General features: G+C 40.2%; 1 protein-coding gene across 2 annotated transcripts in view; it reads right to left on the bottom strand.

Moving 5' to 3' along the window:
• Positions 1-27,677, bottom strand: part of Ap3b1 (adaptor related protein complex 3 subunit beta 1) — a 222,839-nt gene that overhangs the window by 90,472 nt on the left and 104,690 nt on the right. For both annotated transcript variants that reach the window (XM_006981765.4, XM_076552077.1), the window contains exons 12-17: positions 26,837-26,899; positions 24,475-24,607; positions 19,354-19,463; positions 11,054-11,230; positions 1,688-1,874; positions 645-775 (exon numbers count right to left, since the gene is read on the bottom strand). In XM_006981765.4, coding sequence (XP_006981827.1) covers positions 645-775; positions 1,688-1,874; positions 11,054-11,230; positions 19,354-19,463; positions 24,475-24,607; positions 26,837-26,899 — 801 coding nt within the window. The remainder of the gene's footprint in view (positions 1-644; positions 776-1,687; positions 1,875-11,053; positions 11,231-19,353; positions 19,464-24,474; positions 24,608-26,836; positions 26,900-27,677) is intronic.

The following is a 27,677-nucleotide window of genomic DNA, read 5'->3' as shown; positions in this document are numbered from 1 at the left end:
TTTATTTATAAAACAATAAACAGGTAAAATTGGTAAAGAGTATCAACTATTTAAACCTAATAGCTAGTATTTTTCAAATAAGATTCAGAAAAAGTATTATGGTAATTTTTTAGAACAATGTGAAAACTGTGTATTATTCATTTTTTAAGTGTGACCTCATCAAGGTCATCTTTGGTACACAATGCTACCTACTTATTTTTAAGTGCTACTTAAAACAGGGCTCAACAGAAAACCCAGTACATTTTGTACAGATTTTTCTTTTTTGGAAAAGAACAGTAAAAATTATTTATAAAAACACTGACAGGAAGCTTACGAATCTCTAACAAAGTAGAAAAAGCTCACTCCATTGAAACTAAATACCTTAGAAATTGAATCTACGCGGTTACCAATGCACCCGCACAAATGTGGCTGGTACTGATGCAGAGAATTCAATTCTCGATTTCCTTGAAGCACAGAACAGTCCACTACTCAGCAAGGAAAACCACAATATTTAGTTCCTATAAGGCAAGGTATATCTAACACATTATATTTAGAATCACCAGAACAGCGTTCAGTTTTCAGCCCAAAGGCTTTTATAGAAAATGATAGTTATCTCAGAAGCTCTCATTGCTAGAACAAAATTAATCTCAGAAAGGTCAACTTACTGACTCTATTACTTCTACATTGCGAACGGATGGGTCAGGCGCCACCTCTGGCCAATTAGATAATTCCAGGTACCCAGACGCTTTAATGTTGAGGGTATGAGATAAGGTGCCAAGCTGGAAATGATCCCTATCTATTAAAAATGGAGGAAAATAGAAAATAAACAATATGAGCCGAATATAACAGATAACAATCATAATCGAACTCAAGGTAATTGGCATATTACCACAAATGTCAAGGAATAAATACAAACCAGGAAGCTCTTCATAGGTCAGAAAACTGATTTCAGCCCATAGATTACAATAATCTCCCCCATAATGGTCAATAAAAAAGCTAATCAGTCAGTGTGTTTAGAGGTGTTGCTCTGAAATGTAGCTTCTCTAAAAATTACTTTACTGTGAATATTAGGAATGACAGCGCAGTTAAACAATCCATATACATGTCTTGGCACAAACACATCCAGAATTTCAATACTTTTTCTACTAAACTGGATTGTATTTACTGTTTTATAACAATTAAATAAGAAACCATGTGAAAATCAAGCTACATAACCATGTGATTCCAGCTATAATAGCTACTTAACTGATAAGATATTTAATTAGCCCCTTTAAAAAAAGCTGGAGAAAAGAACACAAGTCTCTTCCTTGAAAAGGAACTTAAATTAAAAAGATGTTTGTATGAAGTAATTTCTCCTAGAGATGCTGACATCAGTGTATTTAGTACTTCTGCTTTAAGCATAAGTATTTAAAGCAGAAATAAAGCCTGCGTCTTACGAGAACAAAACAGCTTTTCATCTACTGTTCAGACAAGACGCCTGATGAGAACCAGTGGACCTGAAATTATTTAGGCAAACAAGATCTACAGAAATACAAACTTTAACAGACACTAAAAAATAAAGCTTGCCCCGACCAGATGAATGAGTGCAAGCACACTGTTCTCACATATCGGCATGGAAGTCGTGTCTTTCTCCAGGAGATAAATGTGAAGCACATCACACCGACACAATTTTCGATAACGTGTTTTACAGCTACACAGTCTGATCTACCTTTAAAGGGAGACTCCAGCAGTGGTGCAGGCTTCTGCGCTAGGAAGATCTTTTTGGCATATTTACTTAAAGCCCCACTCTTCTCATTCGGAACAATAAGCTGTCTAATAAATCTTGTGCGGTCTCTGATGTCGTAGTTTTGATCATACTTGCCGAGATTTAATATGTACTGGGTAAGCAATTTTGTCTGTTCGAAAAAAACAGAACAAGTTGAAAATACGGTTATTTATGATTATTGATAACTCTGGATAAACATATTTAAAGACGTAATAAAAATGAATGGTTATGTCAAACAAATGTCGTTCCATGGGGAATATGCATTTCTAACATGGCAAATGGAATTCTGAAGCCAACGCACATGTCCTCTTCTGTGCTGGGGAGGTGAATGCTGAGCACCGAGAAGCAGCCATGTGCTAGATTATTAAACTGCTGAAGTGGAAAGAAAGGCATCATTAAAAAAATAATCATATATGGCAAACCCGCTGAAGGGTCTACGTGAGAATAATGAATGTGGAAATACAACTAAAAACATGGCACTCAAAACTTAATCGGAAAAATATGCAGGACATCAAAACATCAGAGAGTATTAGGGCTGGCAAAGGCTCCTCCCGAGGTGTGCTTTATGAAGAGATACTGTCCCTGGCATAAGCCACGTCTGCACTCTGACTGCACTCAGTTACTTTACCCTGAATTATGACCCATTAAAGCAGACACATGAATCACTGAACTGGATTACTGCAAATTATTTGCAGTGCATTTAGCTGTTACTTTTTCATAAAAGCAAGCTGCTGATGCCCTCTAAAAACTAGGATAAAAGAGTTCTTCCATTTTTCCGCCATGCTGCTTATAGCCTCTAGTAATATTGGTCATTTATTTATTTACGTAAGCTTTTACACTGTAATCAGGCTTGCTAAGTCAACTTCTGAATGCACTACATTAACATATATTGAGATGATTTTAATAATAATTAAACCAAAATTGGAATGTAACAAAATAGGTTTGTATTTTAAACTACAGTGTTTTTAAATGAAAAAGCAATTTTAATTTAGAAGGCTACATGTGTACAACTGTAAATGTAAGCTAAATAGGATTCACAAAATAAGTAAAAAATAACAGAAGAATAGTAAATCATTTACATTAAAACATTTTACACACACTAGAAACAGATAAAAATAGAATCAATCACAACAGGGAGACGCAAAGACAATGCTAGAACAATACGTCAGAGACCAGGAACGGGGTGGTGCACCCCTTAAAATACTAATCAGCTGAGATAACTGGGAGAGGAAGCAGGCTTCTTCTGGAAGCAAGGTATTTAAAAGCAGTGGCGCAGTTTGTTAAGGAAGAATTATAAAATGCGTGTAGATCTTTCCTGAATCCAGTAATCAACAGCTGCTGTCCACGTCGCTTCATCTAGAAGGGAAGACTGATTCCTGTTTAAACAATGACCATCAGCCAATACCTGACAGATGAGGAACACAGCTCCACGCCAGCTGCCACAGGGTGGCACAATGGGTATAACTACCTGCACGGGAGACTGTGAACTCTTGTAACCACTACTATCCTCAGAGCACAGCTCGTTAATGCTAAGCCCTTCTGAGCATTGAGACTAGAATCCAAACTCAACTTAACCAAAGAAATGAAGACTACTAATACAACTTTTTAAACTGGCAAGTCATATACTCTGCTTATAAATTCCTTAACCCTCAAACGAAGTTTTGCAAAATTAAACTATTAAAATATATTAACAGATACTATCTAAATTGAAAATAATTAAAAATATGTACTTATGACTTTTAAGACAGTTCTATTAAAATCTATTTTCAAAATAAAACTCTTCATAACATAAAAGTTATATCTATATGCAATGATGCACTGAAAATAAGTAGAATCATTATTCATCACACACTACAGTAATCAATTTCTTTCCTGTTTATCTTTAGTAGTAATGCACTGGCATTTCTCTGAAGAATGTATTTTTAAAAGTGTCATTTAAGCTTTGTATTTTTTAAAATTGAAATTTATGATTAGAAATTATGAAATTGTTAGTATTTTTAATGTATTCTCTATATATCATAGTACGTGTATATATGTGTGCTGTATGCATGTATGTGTTTGTGCGTGCATGCGTCAGCTTGGGTGTCTTCCTCTGCTAAATTCCACTTTGTTTTGAGACAGGGTCTCTCACTGAACCCAGAGCCCATGGATCACATCATGTGATTGGAAAAGGAGTACCTGGGATCTAGGTCCCCCCCTCCAGCCAGCACTGGAGTTACAGATGTGTAGGCCACTGCACTTAGCTCACATATCACTGAACAGTGCCATGGCAGAAACTGCAGTTCAAAGCAGTGGTGAATAAATGGACTTGTGTGCCATCGTGGACCAATCAAGGACATCACTTTACTAAAAATTAAAAACTAGGGACACATCTTAACTGGATGGATGGGACACCAAAACAATCATCATAAATTAAATTTCTCCAGGGCAACTTTTAGAAAAGAAACAAGATTTAAGTAAATAACCATGGCATTTTAACATCACAAAGGGTCCAGTTCAAAACACTAAATAACACAGTTATATATAAAAAAAATTACATAAAACAAGAAAATGAGATATAATATACTCGAACAGAAATATTCAATGCCCTCTATTCTATTTTATTAAAATTTTGGTTTTAAGTTTAATTTTCCTGCTTAGATTTAAGAAACTGTTAATGTTACCAACTAATGGCTAAGGCTATCCAAACACTATTTACATCACTTATATGCTCCTCATACTGACTGGTACACAGAAAAAGGGAATTTGAGGGTATTACAATAATTAAAGAATTTATTATTTAAAATATCTAAGAGATGAGCAGCATATCCTTACCTGAATATTCTAACAAGTACTAAAGTGGCAAATACTTACTCAATTGAGTTCTTCTAATACAATTACACATGGATGACAAAGACAGGCCCTGAGAAATGTGTCATTAGGCAGCTCCAGAGATGTGGGGCCAGAATGCACCTTAATACAGACACAGCTTCTGCATCACCAAGTCCCAGTGAAACCACCACTGTACACGTGGTCTGTCAATGTCCAAAATGTCATTATGTGATGCATCAATGTGGCTTAACAGTCAGTACAAAATAATCAAGGTCATTTAAATAGTCACAAAACTAGCCTAAGACACTATTACTACAAGGAATACAAAAAAGCATGCAGAATTCAGCATTAGGTATAACAACGGTTATTTTTTAATGGCAAGAAATTGATAAATATGTTTGGAAAACTGCATAGAATTCTTAACCTTCCCTAGAGGCAACTCTAAGCAGGTCTACTATTCTGTACTTTCATGACCAAAAGGTTCTCTTCTGTGACTTGGAGTTTTTTAATTCAACAATCACACTGTCCTGCTGAAAGGTGTTGTATAAGATCTGTCTGTCTTTTGAAGGAGCAAGGAGTACTAGGCACTGAGTGGAGGGTCTCAGGCATGCCAGGAAGGCTATTCCATTCAACTACAGCCCTAGCCCAGGTTCTCCTTTCTAATTCATATTTACTTCACTTTCTTGGGGCGGGGAGAGAGAAACCAAATCAAGGCAGCGATGTCATAGCGCCAAATCTTTAGTCAAACAGGAACAAAGCGCAAAGCAAGATTTCTGGAAATATCAGTATGACTCACCCAGTCTCCCACTGAGAATCAAAACGCACCCAATGAGCAGAAAGTGCTCACTTTCTAAGCCACAGACGTAGAAACTTGAGTATCTCGCAGAGTATCAAAGAGTAAATGAACCACAATCTATACATATCACTATTTCTAAGACATGACGTGAAAGGCTGCAAAACCATAATCAAGCAGAACGTGCGTTTCAGAACCACAGGCGGTATGATTTTATTAATGCACACTCACAATGAAAATAAGCTTGACTGAATGAAACACACCAACAGTACAGCAGTGGTCACCAATAAAGAAGGGGAAAGACGGGGACAGGAGCGTCAAGCTTCAGGGCTATCACTTTTTAAGAGGAGAAATGCAGCAAACGCTGACAGTGACTGGGTCCTAAGGAGAGACAGAAACGTGTATCTTTCCTGTTAGGTTCTTTGCTGGGAGTTTGCAATTTGCCATATATAGAGACAGGCTAGGAACAACACTGACTTATCATTTATCTCTATACTTAAAACATTAGACATTATTACAAATGTCTTTTTAGAAAGTAACCTTTCTTTGCTTTTAATTGCTGTCAACCACTTTAACCAAACCCATGCTCCAGACATCAGCAACTACAACAAGTCACAAAGCCTTTAACGTTTTCCACATACAGTGACACCATTTCCTTACGAACACTCCAAAAGCGTTACCCGCTGGATATTATCTAACACTGTTCTCCACTAACTAGCATACGAGGGATTACACCATGCTTTTCTTAATACAACAGGCCCCAATGAGTTGGTTTCTCCCTGAAAAAGAAAATGATTATTGGTAGTTCAACTGCTTCCATTATTATTATTATTTTTTTTAAAAAAATCACTTCCTCTAAGAAAAATCTAGCAGTTGATTAGGAATGTGAACTCGGGCTCAAATCAAAACGAGGAACTACGGCGAGCTAAGCACCGCCATGTGCTGGGACGGTCGCCGTTCACTGCCACCACCCTGCAGCAGGTACAGTCAGTTCTGCTCTGATGCTTGCTTTGAACATGTGTATTTGTTCTAATTTGGCCTACATATTCCAGAGCAATTCGGGCATGATGTGAATTTTGTGCATGATTTCTTCTGCAAGAAATACTAGGTAAAAACAGAAAAATGGACCCAGCAGAACTGCCCAGGTACCCACCAAACATGCACCCGGGCTTCTACCCCAGACGTTACCATCCACATGCTGTGAGTCACACTCCACACAACTTCCTCCTGATTTCAAAGGAAGACTAACGGAAGAGCACAACCTATCAGCCCATGCTTCCTCACTCTAAGGGTCTGGATTCCTGATGATTTTTATGTATTTCTTAACAACCATTATATATTAAATTGTAGTTCTGTTTTCATTAGGTTCTCACTTAAAACTATGTAGCATATTTTTGAAGCATTTTGAGCACTGTGACTCTAGCTCCTTCTCCCCGATAGTTCCCAGGCATTATATGGCATGGGTTTGTTTAACATGATGACTTTTAAGAACACATACACTGCATAGTAATGATGCTGACCTGACTTCTTTGACTCCCATTCCAACTAAGGAGGAGGAAACTGTCTCAGACAGGTGTTGTAACTCGTCAGGAAGCACAAACGGTGCAGGGGACTGGAAGGCCCTGCTCGTAATTACACGCGCTCCCACCACGGACGGCACATGGTCCTGAGGCAGTCAGCACACAGAGTGGATGAGAAAACGGCTACTAAAAACAGGGATGCAGAGGGAGAGGCAGAGGGCAGCAGTTTAATGGGGCATGAGGGAATGCAATCTCAACACACTGTATATATGTATGAAATGGTTACACAAGAAAAAAAACCATATTTCCCAAGGATTCCAAGAATAAGCTTGCATCTGAACAAGCCTAGGGTTAGAAGCTTGATTTACTTATTTTTTTTTTAAATGTCAGGCCATAGTATTACAGATTAAAAAAACATAACGGAGCTTTAAGCCATATTTAAAATATTACATAAAGCAGCGTTGTAATTCTGCCAGTAGAATCTACACTACCTCAGTAGTAGAATGCATGCACAAACCCCTGGGTTCAATCCTTAGTCTCTCTCTCTTTCTCACGCACACTCACACATGAACATGTACCACTCAAAGTAAATGAGCTGGACCAGTAGGTCGTTCTCCAGTGAAAGGGTTCTAAGAGAGAGGACCAGATGACACGATAAAGAAGCCAGAAGACAGAGAGGACGGTGAAGCTTGGTGTCGGGAAGTCTTGCACAAGCCATGTCTTATGCCAAGCAACCTTCCTGAGCATCTTATCTACCTCTTCCAGAGGAGAACCAGTGACCAAACAGTGCTGCACAAGGGGAGCAGGCCCCTCAGAGCATCGGACTATCGAGCACACAGTGGCCTGGGGACTGGTAACGCTAATCTCTTTAGGAGGAAAAGACAAGTCCCTAGGAACACAAAAATTAACTCCTTCAAGGCACTGGCTCCAGCCCGAGGCTGGTCTTGCCAAGTCCACTCCCAGGCAGAGACAGCAAACTCAAGTTCCCTCTGCCCTTTCATCCGTCTCTGAGAAAGTTTGGGTTTGGGTCTTTCAAGCTCCCCACAGGAAGGATGTTCATTTTCCAAATGTTGTATTTTTCAGCACTAGAACTACTTTTAAATTTCCAAGACAGGACCTTGCTCTATAGACCTGACTGGCCTGGGACTTACAATGTTGATGAGGATGTCCTCAGACTCACAGAGAATCCACCTGCCTCTGCCTCTGCAGTGCTGGGATTAAAAGTGTCAGGCCTGGGCCAGTTTTATAAATTCTATTTGATTTTTAAAAATAATTTCTACTTCTCTCCTGAGATTTCTTTTCACTTATTACGAGAATACTTCCCTTTATATCACTAACCCAATTTCTAACAGTTGCTACAGAATGTTTACCTGCAATTCCAGCTGTGGTTTCTATTGATATTTTTCCTTTTTAAAAACTGGCCGTATTTCCCCAATCATCTTTTCTTTTAAACAGAGCTTAAATGAACATGAAACTTAAAACACGGAGGGTGTAACTCAGTGGCATTTATACTGCTGTGCAACCACTGGCAACTGTCTAAGCTCTCTTCCAGCTTTCCACACTGAAACCTGAAGTCCACTAACACACAGCACTCCGCTGTGGGTCTCCTCGTGCTGAGTAACTCTGAATTACAGATGCTCTGTATTTCAGTAACTCTGAATTACGGACACCACTCTCAACACTGTTAACACTCTTAATCAGGACTGGGTTTTTGTTAGTTTCAGCACACAATTAATGATGGGTTTCAAAGTGTATGCTCTCCTTCCTGGTTGTACCTCACATTGCAGGCCAGGTCTGTCATTCTTTGGGGGCTGCATGAATCCACCATGCACACGTCTGTGTCAGGAGTCATCCAAAGGCCTGGGCAGTTTATTCAGGCTTCCAGGCTCTTCCTCTCTCAGCGCTCTAGAATCCTTCCTTAGTTCTGTCATGTCTGCAGCTTGCTTGCATACTGTCCTCTCCTTTCCTTCTAGAACACAGTTACCGTGGTGACCGTGTGCAGAGCCTGATGCAGCCTAGCATCAGGCGGATATCACTCTGAGCCTGCTCCCGCAGGTCCAGCAGCCTGCAACATCTTCTTGCATTGTCTCTCTTCACTGAGTGGTCAGGCAGCCGTGTGTTTCTGTCCTGCTTTCTAGTTTCCAGTTTGTATCTGTTATCTCCGGGAAGGCCATGCTAATTAGAGTTTACTTTGCTAACTTATCTTTTGATTCTCTTTTGGTCAGAAAAAGACATTTTCCTTTTCTCTCTGTGTTTGTGTGCATGGCGCATGTGTGTAGAGGGTAAGCAAACATATACTTGTGAAGTTTAGAGGTCAATCATGGGTAGGTACTGTTCCTCAGGAGCCATCCACTCCATTTTTATTTGTCCTCATAAATTTTTATTATTTATTTATTTATTTATTTATTCAGAGAAAAGGGATGAGGGGGAGGAGAGGGGAGGGGAGAAAAGGGAGCCAAAGTTCGAGTCAGCCATGATACTGAGGTGGAGGTTAGAAAGCAACTTGTTGGAGTTGGTTCTCTCTCCACCACATGGTTGTTGGGGCTCAAATACAGGCTGTCAAACTTCCTGGAGACTCAGACCCACTGCGCAATGTTACCTACACACACATTCTGTCTTTCTGAGGTGGGATCTCTAACTGACCTGGAGCTTACCAGTTAGGCTAGGCTGGATGAACAGCTAGCTCAGGATCTATTGCCTCTACCTCCCTAGCGCTGGACTGCAAGCATGGACTGCCACACCAGTCTTTCTATCTTTACGTGAGCTGTGGAGACAAAGCTCAGGTCCTCATGTGTGTTCAGGAAGAACTTTACTGTGGGGCATTTCCCTAGCAGCGAGTTTAATAGACATTTTGAAGAAGGAAAATTTATTATTCAACTATTCTCTGCATGTACAGATAAATACAATGTACTATGCCTTATATAAACTGACATACATATTCTCTAGAAGCACGTAACTCAATGAACGTTCTGGAAAGGTTCAGTGAGTGACCAAAATCCCAAGAAATAATCAGATCTATAGATAAGTCCTAGGATTTTGTGTAAAGTCAGCTCTAAACACTGGAAGATAGTTTAGCATTGTTCTAAGTTCTAAACATTGGAAAATAGGTAAAAGCTTACCTATTCAGCTTTAAAGATGGCTAAAATAAATACACATGAAAGTATTTTTATATTTCAGTCAAAGCAATCACTTCATTCTCTAATATCCACTGGGTTATGAACCACATAACTAAAAAATATCCAACTACTGGCGCATAAAGCCATTTGTTAGTGCTAATTTTCACTCAGTAATTTTCCTAACCTCGACTTTTAAACAAAAAGTGAGAAATATTGGAAAAAGGACACAATTCCACAGAACACATCATCTATTTTTACATCATTTAAGAATAATGAACTATGTGAAATATTAAAATACTTTTAAAAATCACTGTATTTTCACCTATAAGCAGTAATGTGTACAGCAGTTATCTGGAAAAGTCATTCTAAAATATACAATGGCATACTTCAGAAACTGTGTTTCAAAAGACACGAATAAGATTTAGCTCAAAGAAAAACATGAGGACAACCAAAGTCACCTTCAAACTCACTGGGTGAGGAGACCCTGAACACACTCTAGAACTTCCAATAGAGAGTACTCCATTCAGGTATTGGTTATTTGGCACTATGAAGAAAAGGGTGTAATAATAATGACAAAATAGTAATAAACTTACATGTGAGCCTCCAGATGCCATTCAGAAGGACGCCCCCATCTTGATCTCTAAAAGTGTGAAAGGCCTCACCTCCTTAAACTGTCACATCGGTGACCGGGGCCACCTTACGAATTTACGGGAACACATTCAGATCACAGTGCACTCCGCTCCCTCCCTCTTCTGCACACTGTAGACAGGCCGCTCCAAGCCCTTCCCAAGCACCTGTCCATAACCGCTCTCCGACCTCTCCTTCCGCACTGGACCTTCTGAACTCCCTCATCATGACTGTATCTCAACGCCTTACCACAGCTCTGCTTTCACACCTGCCTTTTCCACATCTGGATCAGAACGGCTTGCTGGCACTCCCACACCCACCTTAGGACCTAATACACAGGCTCCAACACTGCCGGGCACATGGGGTAACTGGTGGAAAGGCTTCAGGGATTTGGTTGGAGTGAGGAAAGCCCTATCAGGACGAATAAGGATCAGTCTCTTACCTGTTTGGAATTGGTTAAATACAATTTTGCTCCAAGGTTTAAAATCTGCAACTTCACCAGATCATCTTCACTGGTGAAACTTTTAGCCATTTTCCTCAGCACATCGGGGGCAATTTTAGGAACTCGTTCACAGTTTTCTCCAATTAGCCAAAGAATGCTTGCTCTAGCCACAGGAACCTAACATGAGAAGCAGATCACATGATTAGAAATGGGATAAACATGCACTCCTCAACATCAGCCCAGAAAAGGCTTAGAACTGCGAAGACTCCCATCTAGTCACTCGCTGGTGTACATGTCTAAGAACCGCTCCTACACTTTTGAGTCTGCTTGAGTCATCAAGAATAGACACAAAGGCAATCTCAGGAAAGCTGACTTCAGGGACGGAGCTGGCTCACGGGGGAGCTGCACTGGCTGCTCTTCCACAGGACCTGGGTTTGGGACCCAGCACTCACATGGCAGCTCACAACCATCTGTAACTCCAGTTCTAGGGGATGTGATGCCCATTTCTGGCGTCCACAGGCACCAAGCACACATGAGGTGCGCAGACACACACAAGCAAAACGCCCTGCACATTATATAAAGAAAGATTAAAAACGGGTCTCAAAGAAATGGCCAGGAAAGGATTAAAGAAAGAACTATTTGCCTAGAATCTAGGTCCTTTTGCAGTCCAGCAAATTCCAGACCAACTCTGGGGGACCGCAGCGTTTACTTGTTCCTGCCACGGCTTCATGTTGCTGCAATAAAAGTGGGCTGTACTGTACTTCAGTATTATAATTTTAAAAATAAAGTACACTTCAATATAATTTGTTCTCCTAAAAATCACTGCCTTGCTACAAATTGGAAACCTTCCATCAGAACCATTAAGACCAACATTTTAAGAGTATACAAATTAGTTTTATTACTATTTGCTTATTTTATCCTCCCCTATTCCAAAAGGAATTTGAGAGGGCATGTAAATTAGTTCCTGTGAACATTTTCACCTAGCATAGAAAATATGCTTTTTATACCAAGGGAGGCAAACTGATGGCTACCGTAAGTGGTCGCCCAACGAGAACAGACAGCTGCCTTTCCTGAAGTCCCTTTCCATCGCCTCCCGCACAGCTTCCCAATGTTCACAGTCTGACTTCAAAGGAAGAAAGCCAGGATGCGATACAATTCCATTCAGCCATGTCAAACTCTTTTAAAGTATTTGTTTTATAATAATGATTATAACAATATAAAATATCACCATGGCTGAAACAACAGAATCAGAGGTCATCAACAATGCTTAGACATAGGAAGTCTATATTTCCTAACATTGTAACAGCATCAACTTTAATTCATGCTTAAAATGAACTTAGTAAGAGAGGAAATCAGGCTACTCATACAATGTAAAAGGGCCTAAGGGCTACGTCAAATCTATTCATGCAGTGTGATAAAACTAATACCCTTACTGTACACTCATTTCTGGAAAGAAAGAGGTTATTTCTAATGTTCCAAAGGTTCCACTGCATTAAGACCTTCCTCCCAATCTATTATTGTAAATTGGGCTAAAGGACAGTAATTGAGTGGTGCATTAAGTTCCCAGCACAGGGCAGTTCAAGTGGCCTTCCATAGTGAGAGGTACTGCTAAATGAGAACATATAGGCAACTCAGAGTTCGGTTATGCTAGATTTATTTTTCTTAAGTATTTTACCTTATATTGCAACTCTAGAAATCAGAGTTCTACAACATAACACAATCTATTGTTCAATCTTAATTATTTTTCTTTTGACAACATACTTAAAATTCTCTTTAGCAATTAAAAAGATAATCAGAAAATGAAGGTGTCAAAACATTTCAGACTCATGAGCATATTGATTAAAATAACAGTATTTTAATACTCTAAGTATTCATAATAATAACATTTGAAAGAAAAATTAACAAATCAATGTTCACGATGAAAGAAAGTCAAGATACTGGTAGAATAAGAAAGATAACATTTGGAATTTTCTACAACTGAGTTAATAAAATTCCTAAACAAACATTTTTAAAATATAGAGACTTCTTTATAATAAGTAATAAAAAATATATCAAACTCTTGATAATGGCATTCTATTAAAATGTCAGAAGACAGGCATGGGAACACATGCCTAGAGTCCGAGAACCCAGCAGGCAGGAGCCGGCAGGTATCCCAGCCAGTCTGGACCATGGGAGACTGTCTCAGAAAACCAAAACCAAACAATAAAGCCTTAAGAAACTAACCCAGCCATTGTTTTGTGCATCTGGCTGGAGTTAGAAAACCAGTATCTTCTAATTCAATCCTTCCTTTTCTCTTGAAACTAAAACTACAAATAAAAAAACCAGTTACCTTGTTCCCCAGTTTTTTCAACCACATAATAAACAGGAACAGTTAACTCAAACTCAACTAATAATCACGAATGTGCACACACAGACACACACACACATACACACACATATGCACGCACATGCACACACATACAGTCAAACATTGTATAATGTGCTTTTTATGAACCTCCGCTTTTCAATATTCTCAAAGACAAACTGGACTGTAAATGACTGCGCAATTCTTTACTCTAAATGCCCTGAGCAAGCGGTTAAGTGCACTTTTCAAGCCTTCTAAGAGAATGTAGTTACCACCACCATTTTAACCCATTAACTTGCCTGCAAAAAATAAATGGCGATCCCCCTCCCCCGGCCCCAGCACCACAGTTATAAAGAGACATCTAGAAAGATTTTACAGATCGCTCTGTAAGCAGTTCAATTTAAAAGCTATTGTGTTTCAACAACAGCCCACTGCACTGGGCAACAGTCTAAAGTAAATCCTGCAAAATCATCAATTTTATTTATTTAAATTTGTCAAAGGCAGAATCAGTAGACATCAAAACAATGCACACTAACAGCAAATCAGATCCCAATAGTCTGCATCTGGCCCCGCTATGCATTAAAATTTAGATGTGAATTATATTAAAGTGTCAGGGTGCAGTGAGAGGGGACTTGAGAAACAGCAGCGTCCAGTGAGGCAGTCCGATGTGCCACTTCAGAATGACTCAGCTGTCCCTCCAGAATAACACCCCAAGTGTTCTTTCATGACACCTGTCCTAGAAATCATTACACAAACCCCACCAGAGCAATCCTCAGGTGTGCGTTTTATTCTGGAGCAACTTGACTGCAAAAGCAGTACTCATCACAAATGAAGGACGCAGGCACAACCAGAACACACAGGATGACAACTACAGCCATTATCTCTTTAACCTGGATGAGCTCAGAAAGCAAAATAATGTACACACATCATCTTCATATTTCCAACTATGCTACCCGCTAAAACCAAAGGAATCAGCCTTAATATGATAAAAATCTATCAATGTTCCCTTTTTAGAATCTGCATGCCTAATATCTAAAGAGTCCCTTCCTACAATCTGTCACAGTGCTAATTTCTCAGTTAGATGTCCATACAGCGGCACACTGAGGCTCCTGCTCCACTGGAAATACAAGGACACTGTCACAGTGCTAATTTCTCAGTTAGATGTCCATACAGCGGCACACTGAGGCTCCTGCTCCACTGGAAATACAAGAACCCTGGGGCATTAACAGGGGGAAAGGCTGCCCACGTGTCACAGACCAGTGGTAGTGCTGGGACTGGAAGTACGAACGGAAATCTCCAACTCCCCTGGACCACTGGGCAGAGACAACGGAGGTGGGAACATGAAAAGGGCTGTCTCTAACCCGACATGCACCGCGTATCACGGTGGAGCACAACTTTGCTTCTGGGGCCCTCAGGGCTCCAATAAGAGAGAGAATACTGCTCCCACGTCACACAGCGTCTTCCCGTCGCTTGCTGTTTCCACAAGAGCCAGACTTTTCAGGGAGGGGACAGGCTCCCTCTTGCCTGGTCTCCTGGTAGCCAGAGTGGAAGAGGCCTGGCTTTCAGGATCTGCCCTAGCAGCTGTTCCGGGACCTCAGTGAACACGGTCAGTACTGTATCTGGTCATTCATGGGTCAGGCTGCCTTTCCCTGAAATGCTGACCGGACATCATCTCAGATTTCAAAGTACAGCATCAGGAGGGGGTCCCATTTGGGGCTCTTCTTCTTGGGCTCCCTTGTTTGGTCAGCAGCTCCCAGAAGCTGGGGCAGACTAACAGCCGCAGTTCTGTTCCACGTCCTCGTACCTGCTGTTCTTATGAGACTCTCCTGTGACTGGGACAGATTCTGAGGCCTGAGTCTACCCCTTTCGGACTCAGGCTTCTCTGTGCTACACCCCTCGCCACAGTCTGATGCTTCTCCCCGACCATTTCCAGCGATCTTCGACACAACGGTCCTCTTCAGGCAGGTCAGTTCCTCTGCTCATCAACGGTAACTCCTCCTCATCAAGTTCAAGTCTGCACAGCAGATCTGCAGAAGCCCTCTTCGAAGTACTCTAATAGCAGTTTAGGCTTCAGAGTCAGCTTCCTCTCTGCCTTAGCAGGAAGGGGGTTCTGTTTTATTAATGTTTCATAAGCCCAGGTCAAACATGTATTTATTGAACTGATTTTTTTTTTTCAAATCAGAATACCTTTCAACCTTGATTCCTTTTAGGTTTTTGTGTTGCTTCATTTTGTTCCTTTATCATTTTTTCTTTTGTATTTATTTACTTGGCGGTGGGGAGTGGGAGGCTGCCATGGTGAACATGTGAGGAGGTCAGAAGACAGTTTATAGATGTCAGTTCCCTCCTTCCACCCCGTGGGTCTTGGGGATTCAACTCAGGTCATCATGGCAGCGAGCACCATAAGTGACCCTGTTGAGCCGATGCACTGCCCCACATCCCCTTCCAGACTTCCTAGGGGCAGATCCATGTTCTTGAACCTTGATCTCTTCAAGATCTGTTTTATTTTATTATGATGATGATTATGATGATGGTGATGACAATGATGATGATGATGATGATGGTGTGTGTGTGTGTGTGTGTGTGTGTGTGTGTGTGTGTGTGTGTGTGTGTGGTGTGCGCTTATGTACACATGGAGGTCAAAAGAGGGTGTCAGGCCCCAGGAGCTGAAGTTAGAGGAGGCTGTGAACCTCCCAACATGGGTACTGGGATCTGAACTCGGGTCCTCTGGAAAAGCAGCAAGTGCTCTTAACTGCTATTCCACCTCTCCATCTCCCTTTGCTTATTTTATAGAAAAACTACATTTATTCGATAAATTCCTTCTTTGATCTTAAAGTATAGTTTTAATAGTGGGATCAGCTCAGGAGTAGAATGCTTGCCCAGAATTTGTTCAAGCCTCAGCACTACAATACACACACACACACACACACACAGACACACACACAGACACACAGACACACACACACACACACGCATGCCCACACCCATCCCAAGCCCCCCCCCCCCCCACACACACACACTCACATACACAGTGCATTGTGAGATAACTTCATTTTGGGCACATAGGCTGTGCTCAAACACACACACACACACACACACACACACACACACACACACCATATTCTGAGTAGATTTTTCTTCTCATGTTTATATTATTGCCATGTTTTGCACAAACAGGGTTAGGTTTGTTAGCTCCTTTGTAAATTAGCTCTTTTTCACTTTATAATGTTCCTTTTCATGTAAATACTTCTAACATCAAATGTCATTTTCTGTTCACATTTGCTAAATATCTCTTTCCTTGCCTTATTTTTTTTACTTGATTAGGGTCTTTTGATTGTAAATGGTTAACTTCTGACAAAAAAAGAAAAAAAAAATCCAAAGTCAGCTTCACCATCTAGACCTGAAGCCTCTGCTTGGCTAATACGCCAACACTCCTGCCCCACGGAATGCTGGTGCAATCATGTAACAACGGTCCAAGGACACTGTTGAGTCCCAAAAGTTTCCTTCCAAGAAGTCTTAAGGCTTGCCTGGGTGCGCCTCAGGTACTCTGTGGATAAGCAGGTACATCCTGAGGCTCCCCATTGCCTCTTTCCTTCTCACAGGATTAAACAAGCTCTCCAGCAAAAGTTTAGCTGCATCCTGCCCAAGGAGTATGAGGACAAAGAATCGCACATCCCTGTTCCCCTCTCCTACCTGCACACTTCTCCGCTAGTAGCTGTGAGGATAGAAATTCTCCCCGCCCACCCACTGTTTTCACCAAAGATGCTCTGCTTTCACCTTGGTGCTTTTAACAAAATGATCACTGCATCTCCTTCAGTATTCTTCTTTGAGACCTTCAAACCCATCCATCTGACCTCTCATCCGCAGCAATATGGGTTTCTAAGATTAGCCAAGACTTTGCCCTTTCTTTTCAGGAGCTCAGATTTACCGCATTTCAATGACACTCACAGATTTCTGTTTACACTTAATTATGTACCTCCAAACTGCCCCCATCTGGAGTTCTCTGTGCACATTCATTAGCTGTTACAGCCATGGTTCTTTTTTTTTGGGGGGGGGGGGTTCTTTCAAGACAGGGTTTCTCTGTGTAACAGCTCTGACTGTCCTGGAACTCACTTTATAGACCAGGCTGGCCTTGAACTCACAGATTCTGCTTGCCTATCTTCCAAGTGCTGAAATTAAAGGCATGCACCACCACGGCCTGGCACAGCCATGGTTCTTACTAGGACCTATCTCATGTCCTAGTCAATGTAGGTATCTTCTAAGGTGGACACCCAAATTAACCCTGGCTGGCCTGAAACTCACTGTGTAGACCAGGCTGGCCTTGAGCTCCCAGAGACACACCCACCCCTGCCTCCTGAGTGTTAGGATTAAAGGTGAATGTCACTACACCAAGCATTTTCCTTGGCAATGGACATCTGAGGAGCAGAGGCCAGTCACAGTACAAACTGGCCAGAGCATGAGCATGTCTTACACTTCCTAATTCTGCTTCTAGTCATCACTGTTCGTTCATCATCTCAGAAGGCACCCACATGATGACATCTCCTTGCTCACTAGGTTGCAGCGTATCTCAAGAATTCTCCCATGAATCCGTATCTCAATGGTCAGCAGACAGTGAAATTCTAGTCCTATCTCATTCCTTCCAGATTCGTTAGCTGTCTGCTCAACTGTTTATCCATTCATGCATTCACTCCAGGGCAAATGGGAGACTGCCACATATCCACTAATCTCCTGTCATTGTCTTGAACTTTGGTCGGTGGAAGCTCCTCATCGGGGCTCTTGGATAGTTGTTGCTTTTCTTTTGCGTTCTTTAAATGTGGCTCTATCATTCTATAAATACAATTCCACATATTTCCTTTGTCTCAACATGATGGTCCAAGTTCACACTGGTTTTCATTTCCTCATCCTGCCTCTGAAACCAGCCATTTCCCTAAGAACGGAAGCTCTGAAGAAAGAATGGTATTTAAAGAGCAATACTGAGGCAGCCTGGAGCTCAACTCACAGAAGCACTCAGCGCCTGGCCTGAGGACTCCGCTCAGTCCCCAAAATCCATGTTCTGGAAAGAGAAAACTGACTCCCAAACACTGTCCTCCGACCTCCATACAGAAGCTGGGCACACATGCCCACACAGAAAATAATCCATGTAAAAAATATTTCCATTTTAAAAAGCATAAACTTAAGAACATGCTAAGTGAAAGAAGCCCCAAACAAGGTCACATACTATATGAATCTGCTTATATAAAACATCAGAGACAACAAGTCCAGAGAAACAAACATAAGTTAGTGTTGGTGAGGGGGGAGAAGGGGCTGGGGCTTTAAGTATGGCATCATTATTTAAGGGCAATGAAAATGTTTGCACAACTTCATGAGTACACCAAATCCTATTGAATAATACACTTTAAAATGTAAACTTTATGGAATTAAAGAACATCTCAACAATAACAGAAGATCCCTGCATACAATGTACTTACTGATCAGGGATATTGTTATTTCTAGGGTCTCTCAAAAGACAGCACTTGGAAATACATGTTATACCCATCACAGAGTCACACGTGACACAAAAATCCAGGCATAGACATAGTCTTATTTACTATCTCCTGTTTGCACTCGAGTCCCACAAAGACTGCACCGTCTCATTCCCCCCAGCACTGCCAGCTCCCTCTCCTCCTCCTCCTTCAGGTCGATAATCCTCTCTAAAACACAACCAGGTTTTTGTTTGTTTGTTTGTTTTTTGGTTTTTTTTTTTTTGGTGGTGGTGGTGGTGTTCCAGACAGGATTTCTCTATATAGCCTTGGCTGTTCTGGAACTCACTCTGTAGACCAGACTGGCCTCTTGAGAACCAAATCTTAAAGACAAAAAAAATTTAAACCCAGACATCACAGCTATAGTAAGCATTACACTCTGGGATAATCACTTAAGAAAAGAAGACTGAGTAACTTCAGCAGGACTCAGGGATACTCACAGTGATACTGTCCAAGAGTTTGGCCATATGTTTAATAATTTCACCATGCTGTGCAGGCTGCATTTGCAACAATTTCTTTATAACAACCACACTTTCAGCAACAACTATTTCTAAAAGACACAAAGATTGTCATATTAAATATGTATAATCAATTCAATTGCAATCTGCCTGGTAAAATGCAAATTCCAATCAACAAAAGATTCTCAATGCTTTAAATACATGAAAACAGTAATCTCAAACGTGCTCTTCAGTGTTGGCCGAAATGCCTTTTGCAGAATTCACTTCAATCTCTGGCCTCTGCAACCACAGTTACATTATGCTCCACAGACGACAGTACTTTTGGCTTTTAGCCAGAGCCTCTACATAATCAAATACCTACCATCTAAGCATTGTGTCCTATTCTATACTAAATAAGGGACAGGGGACGGGGGCGGGCAACCACACCAAACCCTGCCAAAGTGATACATCCAGAAACAGTAAGGATTAGGAGTAGCAGGGATGAAATCACCATAGAAACAGCATTCACTTCAGTGTCAAAACGAGTGTGACCATGAGCTGATTGCCTCCACGTGTGCTGAGATGGAATTAGATGGTGAAGTCTTTGTGGAACTTTAGTGCAAATAGATTATTAAATAAGTATATGTGTATACCTGAATTTATGTGTCATGTGTGAATCTGTGATGTGTATAACATGTATTTCCCAGTGCTTTCTTTTGAGAGACCCTAAAAATAATAATGTCCCTTCTCAGTAAGCACATGTAAATCCATGCCACCTACCTACCCATCTTAGTGCCCTCAGAGGCTGCTCTGTCTGGAGACTGCTTTGTGGCTGGTGTCGCATACTCTTTAGCCAACAGGTGTCAGACTGTATCTTATTCTTTGTCCCAATCCTGCCCGTACCTTGCAGTTCCTTCAGCAAATCCCCTTTAACAATCCCTTTCAAGCATTCCACCTGCTTCTTGCAAGGACTTTACTAATACAACTGCTACTGTGAGTGACTAAGAAGCAAACTACAAGCTGGGGTTTGGATGAGTTTTCACAAAGTGGCTAGCCAGTAGTCTGGTCACCTTTGGGGTGGCTCCAGCAGAGACACACAATATCAAAGTATCCAAGCATCTGACCTTCTGGAGCAAATCTGACATGAGCTACTACTTTGTGTGTATGTGTGTGTTCATGTAGGACTCTGCTTGTTTGTAGCTGTGCTGTACATGCATGCATGCATGCATGCATTTGTGCACACTTGCAGAGGCCAGAGGCCAAGACTGGCTGCCTTTCTTGGTCACTCTCCACCCTTTCTGACAGGGTCTCTCACTGAACCTGGAACTCACTGACTCAACCACACTGTCTGGCCAGCAAGCCTCAGGGACCCTTGGGTCTTCGCCTCCCCACACTGGAGGACAGACATATGCCGCCTTGCCTTGCTTTTATATGGGTGCTGAGATCTGAACCTCAGGTCCTCCTCCTTGTATGGCAAGTACTTATAGAACCATTATTAATACCACAAACGCCAAAAAATCAGTAGTACATGCTGTCTTTATGCAGAATTTTTACTTTAAAAAAATTAAGAGTTTCATAGACATTAGAAAATCCCCTGGCATATACTTCAAAAGTTTAATACTACACAAAATACCACAATCTGTATTGTTAGATTTTTTCATTGAAAAACATTAACTCTTAAGAATATTAATGAAATTTATTACACATTTCATGAATAAATATACACACTTCAAACTATATTTTTTTCTAAATTAATAAACATTAGGGAACTAATATTTAATATTAAGGCTTCAGTTTACAAAAATACTACATTTCATTTTTGTCCTGTAATGTACTGCTTTGAAAATGTATAAGGAAGCAGATTAGAATTCTATGACTTTGTCCATAATTCAAGCTAAGCACCTAACATACCCTTTGAACTCTTAGAATATTCTAAAACTACAAGCAAATGTTATAAATAAGACCACTGCTATGCTAAGAAGAAACAAAAATAAATCAAGGTGATTATATATGAATTATATAAATAATGTCAGATCACTTCAGAGTCTCCAAGGAAAAATATATTTGGGTAAATAATTAATATGCAAAGAAAATATACTAAATATGGTCTTAAAGAATTCAGTATTTAAAAAATATATATTGCAAAACTTGCTAAAATGGGAAAAGATATTGCATAACAGAAATGTGTACCCATGCTGAGACAGAATTGACTATACTGAAATGTATACTCAGCACCATTTCTCTTCTGGAGCTAAATTACCTTCCAATTACTACTGCCAAAGATTACTACAAACACGGCTTAAAGCAACACATTTTTATCCTACTAGTTCCAATGAGAGGGCAAGTATGGGTCTTAGGAGTCCAAAAAGCAAGGTGATAACAACAGGGCCTCTGCAGGGCCTGAGGAAAACCCACTTCTTGTAGTTCTCATTTCAAGGAGTTGACCCGCCCCCCTTGGTCCATCACATCTTTGATTTCTGCTTCCATAATCACCTGATTTTTTCCATAAGGGCTCCAGATTAAACTACCATTCAGAGAATCCGTCTCTAGAACCTCAAAGTGCCTTTGTCCACATCGAGTAAGAATGTGTGTGGTTTTCTAGTGCCTGGCAACCCTGGGATTCACTGTCCAGACACCACAGGTGTCTGCTTCTCATTCCCTCAGCTATATAAAACCAACAATGTTCAAAGACTTCAGCACCGTGTGGTACTCCACGAGAAAGGTATAATATTAAGACTTCAATTTGCAAAAATACTACATTTCATTTTTGTCCTGTAATGTATTGTTTTAAAGATGAAAAAGGAAGCCAAGTAGAATTCTATGATTTTGTCCATAATTTAAGTTTAGCACCTAAAGTACCCTTTGAACTCTCAGACTACTCTACGACTACAAGCAAAAAGACTATTTGTGTTCTGGGTCTCTTCTAGTCTCCCTCCTGTTGTCAACAAAATGCAACCACTATACTGAGTACAGTCTACTGTCACCTTCATGTTACAATCACAGAACCTGGAGTACAGGTAGGCTGGTGAGCACTCAGGAGAACATTAACACCCAAGCAGGCAGTCTACTTCTACACACATACAAATAGCCGGCAATAAAGTAAGAGGAGTAGATGGCGAAACTATAACGTATTCATTTTATGTTACTGTCTCCTTCCATCAGACCGTGAGGGTCATAAAGGCAGAGACTTTTATAAGCTAAATGAATATCTTATTAATCTACTCAACATTTATTAAATGTCTCTACAGATTCAAATTCTCACTAAATGCTTACTGAATTATAAAAAACTAAACAAAATTGAAAAATAACCTTCCATCTAATTCTTTTAGTTTATAGTAGGTGCCAACAAGGTTATTCAGACAAACAAATCCTGTTAATATGTTACCTAAAATAAACTACGACAGGCAATTAAATTATCCTAAGTCAATTGAAATGTGAATTTCTCACACTAAAGAGCCTTAAGAAATCCGCTTTTCAAATTAATCTTTCACACCAATAATGGGCTATTTTATGGCAAGCTTCAAGTCTGCTTCAAAAAATTCTTTGAAATCAAAGATAATAAACTTTTAAAAAATAACCAGTATGTTACAGAAATAATTACTTTAAAATTAATATAAACATGTCTCATTAGAAAAAAAGATCAAAAAAAGATGGGCAGACACTTGTGCGATGCTTTGTATTTGAAAAGACTGTTGTGTTCTTACTAATTTCTGGTAGCTTTTTAAATAAAGGATATCAAAAAGCACTACTACTAGCAAGCCTTATGCAAGCCACAGACAGTCATTATCAAAGACACAGGAATGAAAAGTGTTTCTACAGCCACACTACACCTGAAACTGAGACTTAGAAACAGAGATAAATGTTACTGTTTGAAGTGAATCGGACACCATGGACAACATTTATCATGCTATTCTTTCTTGTTTACCTGCATAGGTAAACAATTTAGAAATTTCTTTCCTTGTTAATTTGGTGGAATTTATTTGAGTTTTAATATTTACATAGGAAAATGTTCTAGCAAGTAAAAGTTTGTAGGTGAAACTATGTGATTGTGTGTGTGTGCGCGCGCGCGCACGCGCGCGCGCGCACACACACACACACACACACACACACACACACACACACACACACACAAATCAGAGTTATTCAGGAATAAATTCTGCTTTACTGTTTGCCTGGTTTTGGTTTTTCATGGGCTCCCCATTAGTACTTATCACAACATAATAGCATTTTCTAGGACTATCTACAGATGGGGGTCTATGGATAAATTAATCATTGTAGTAAAAGTTATTCTTGAAATAAAATGTAAATATAATCAATTTTTGTTATGTTTGACTTCATGGGTGCTTTCTCACACATATCTGTATCGAGATATAATGTAATTATATATAAAAATCAATAAATAATTTCAAAGATTTTACACAGCTTATACATTCCCTTAGAAAACACTCATTTTAATCCACTGTACAATTCTAATAGAAATCTTGTAAATAAAGGTGCAAAGTTACCTTGTTTTCTCTAACTGGTTCATCTAATTCACAAACTGTAACCACAGAGAGAACCGGCACTTTGGCCAGAACAGTGCAACATTTAGGTGATGAACTGGAACATCCCTTTTCTGAGAACACTTAACTAATATTGGGGACACATGAAGCTGTGCCACATGACGGCTGCCAAGTGGAATCTGTCTTCAGGGGAAGTGCTGGGGGACTTTCTGGAGGACTGAGAGGCTGAGGGTTCACTGCTCCCATGTTTTGGTCCAGCCACTGCTCGAGGTTATAGTCATTTGCCTGCTTCTAGCACCCTCTGCAGGTGAACCAATACTATGCATGGCTTCCATGCCAGTAAGAAAGTCACAGAGAACTTGCAGAAAGGGTATGAGGCAGTGGTTAGAGAATGAGCAAGATAAATTGTCATATGGGGACAAAACAAATATGGTTAATTATCTAATCTATTTTTTGAAATGAATTTACATGCAAATCAAGAATAAAATTGCTACTTATTGTGAGTATACTGATATATAGAAAAAACGCACAAAAGATAATACACAAAAGTCTGCTGCTGCAGGCTGTGCAGAGAACATCCGATTACAAATGATGGGAAAATCAAATGAAACCGTGAACTCACCATCCCTGTTGGACAGCAAACAGACCAGGCCATTGAGGCACGTGTCACAGACTTCGGTGATGCTGGTTGCACATCTGCCTATCGTCTGAATAGTGGCTGCTGCAAACTGTTTGTCCTGGCTTTTCACGTAGGTCTAGAACAGTTTGATGAGTTTCAGCACAGGGATTATCAAGTGAATACAAGCCAATTTTGACAGCTTAGTCAAGATGAAAGAATTCAGAATACACAGTCCTCTCTTAAGGCCAACAGCAGCCAGGTGATTGCTCACTTCATTTTTCCCGTTACGTAACGTGCTTCTTCTCTAGCAAAGGTACATTTCAAGCCCGGGTCGATCACCTGCGGCCAGTGACTGGAGGCTCCAGAACGGGGAATGGGGAGGGTCACCCAAAGACAGCAATTAGCCTAAGAGCTGGGTTGAAAAGATGCTGAGAACATGCTCTGTGGAGGTTTCTGTTCATTTAACCAGCAGTACCTGTGAGCTCCTGGAGAGAAGGGCTCACCTTTTCAGACACCAGAAGTTCAGAGAAAAGGAAAGAGGACCAGTGTGCTGACAGCCGACAATCAGCCGCTGGGATGGTGTGAGAGCGCCAGCAAAGGTCCAGCAGCTATAGTGACTGGTGCTTCACCACGGCTACAGTTCTAGTTCACAAAATCAATCAACATCAGAGTTTCAAACGGAATGGTGCAGAGACGTAGTGATGTAAACGGCTAAACAGCTCTGACTAACACAAGGAAGTACAAGGCCTTTATTAACCTCCTGACAACCTTACGGACTTTGTGACTTTGGTTACAACTTTCCTAAGTTTAAAAGCCAAGCTTTTATTTTTAAAAAAGATTCCTAGCCCCAAATTCTAAATATGTAGTACAGAATTGACTCTACAGGTATCTAAGAAGAATATGCATTAAAACATTTATCTAATGAGAAATCAAAGGGGCAAAAAAACAAAAGATATGCAAATAATATAGGAATTTAGTGCAAAGTCTCCAGGAGATGACGAAAGTTGAAGAAACCAGGGGAGCTTTCTAGTTCCATGAAAGAAAAAGCAAAGTAGACTTAAAACTGCTCCCACACAGACAGTCTGACTGCTATAATCACAAAGAATGCAGTAGAGTTGTTGAGGAAACTCCCCATTTCACTCAGTTACTGTGAGCAAATTCTAAGTATACCGACAATACAGACGCGGACAAAAGGAGGGACTTAAAGACTACTCCAGAGAACACAAAGGTGTCCCCCTGCTGTCCTGGGGCCGGCAAGTGCAGAGAGATGATGGGATTATCCAGCAAGGGAAAGGGGCATGGGAACCACCAACGGCTAGAATGAAATAAGTGTGTATGAGCGATGCAAATTAACACCAACAACACTCTCTAGCCTAAGGCACTCAGAAAGAGCTGGAGAAAGCCAATTTTTCTGGCACACCAATATGAGGAGGGCTCTACAGCATACCAACGTTATCACTAATTTTTCTAGAAAAAAACTAGCACACAAGTTCAGTGACCCAGGTAACAACAAAATAACTGTGGGCATGCAGTGACATTCTACCACTCTCGACCAGAGTATAAAAGTAATAATATAGTTTTTTTAAAATGGTGTCCATACACAGGTAAAAAGACATTTAGTGTGGGCTTCGGGAACAATCACGGCCACAGAATTCATTCAATCTGTAACCGTTGAAGGCTGGTGAGAACTCCAGGGTTGCTGTGCAGGATGTGGCTCTGAACACCGACACAGGTTACTGATTACTGCTGTGCTCCTCAATGAAGGCTCCAAGGTTGATTCTCCATCATAAAGCGCATAAGGCCAATGAAATAAACTAGTCAAATGGACTCTCTCCTTCTACAATGTGGGTCCTGGAGACTGAACTCGGGCTGTCAGGCTTGGTGGCCAGCACCTTTACCAGAAGACAACACACTGGAGTCCCGACTCCCCACACAAATGTTTCTAAGCACTCCAATAATCCAATAGCATGGCTTAAGTTAAAGAGAAACACTAAAACAGAGGCAGTCAGATAACCAGGGAACCAGGGAACTGGTGACGCGTTCTCACAGGCACACAAAGCGCTTTCAGAGCACAGGAAGGACAGATGATGGTTGCAGCGAGGACAGAAGCCTTACGAAAACAGACTTTGAGCCCAATGATGAGCCAGTCTTTCCAGTGCAAAGGAAACAGAGAAGGAAATACATGACCATTTCCTTTATGTGTATTTGTGGTTAATGTTTATTCTCGAAAGCAGAAAAATTCCCAGTTGCTGATCTTTTCCTAAATCTGTTTTATTTATGCAGCTGCATATTTCTAGACTGAGGAGGCATATTTAACTTAAAATTGAACATATTTCAGAAACTATAATTAGCATTGTATACAAACCTGAAATTCTCGAAGAAGAGTTGATATATTGGCTTCATTTGCCAAGTTTGTCAAAATTTCAAGCTACAATAGAGAAAAAGAGAAAGTAAACATTTTAAAACACAAATAAAAAGGTGAATTTAATAGAGGCTAAACCTCTAACTGCAAGTTGATTTTTTTTTTTTAAATCACTGTCATGTGAGGCTTTGTATCCTTGAGGTAGTCTTAGTCTGTCTGTTTCCTCAAGTCTACAGATACTAGATAATTACATAGTTCTTAGAAAATAATTAGGAAAAGAATCCCACATCTTCACTAATTGTCTTAATTTTACAATTTATATCTAATTAACCTAAACAATTTGTTAGCTCAACTTTTATTTTTTATTAATAAAGTTAGAAAACAACTTGCCCTTCATGTAATACTTCTGTTTTTCAGATACCAATTAACTTTCTTGATTGGCTATCTCAAATCCTCCCTTCCCAGACACTTAAGACAATTTCAATATCTATTCCTAAATTTATAAATGTAAGAAGTGTGAAATTAAAAGTCTAGCTCCACTGAGGTTGCTAGAAATATGCTCATTCCAGAAAAAAGATTTAATTATTCTAAAGGTGGGCACAAACATATGAGACCAACAGAAAACACAACTCAAGATATCTACCAGTACATTCATATCAAGTACTACATTAAAAATAAATGATATAAACACTCTAAGTAAAAGGCACAGACTGTAAAAGAAGTTCTTTATACATTCTGTGCAAAATTATTTTATCACTTATTTTGCTATATCTATTGGGAATCTGTTCTCTAAAAACATAGCTTGACTAGTCATTTTATTTTGATAAAAATAATGAGACAACAA

The sequence above is a fragment of the Peromyscus maniculatus genome, chromosome 15 (assembly GCF_049852395.1).
Source record: "Peromyscus maniculatus bairdii isolate BWxNUB_F1_BW_parent chromosome 15, HU_Pman_BW_mat_3.1, whole genome shotgun sequence".
In the NCBI taxonomy this organism is placed as follows: domain Eukaryota; kingdom Metazoa; phylum Chordata; class Mammalia; order Rodentia; family Cricetidae; genus Peromyscus; species Peromyscus maniculatus.
The sequence above is the reverse complement of the archived record's forward strand: the minus strand, read 5'-3'. Positions and strand labels throughout refer to the sequence as shown.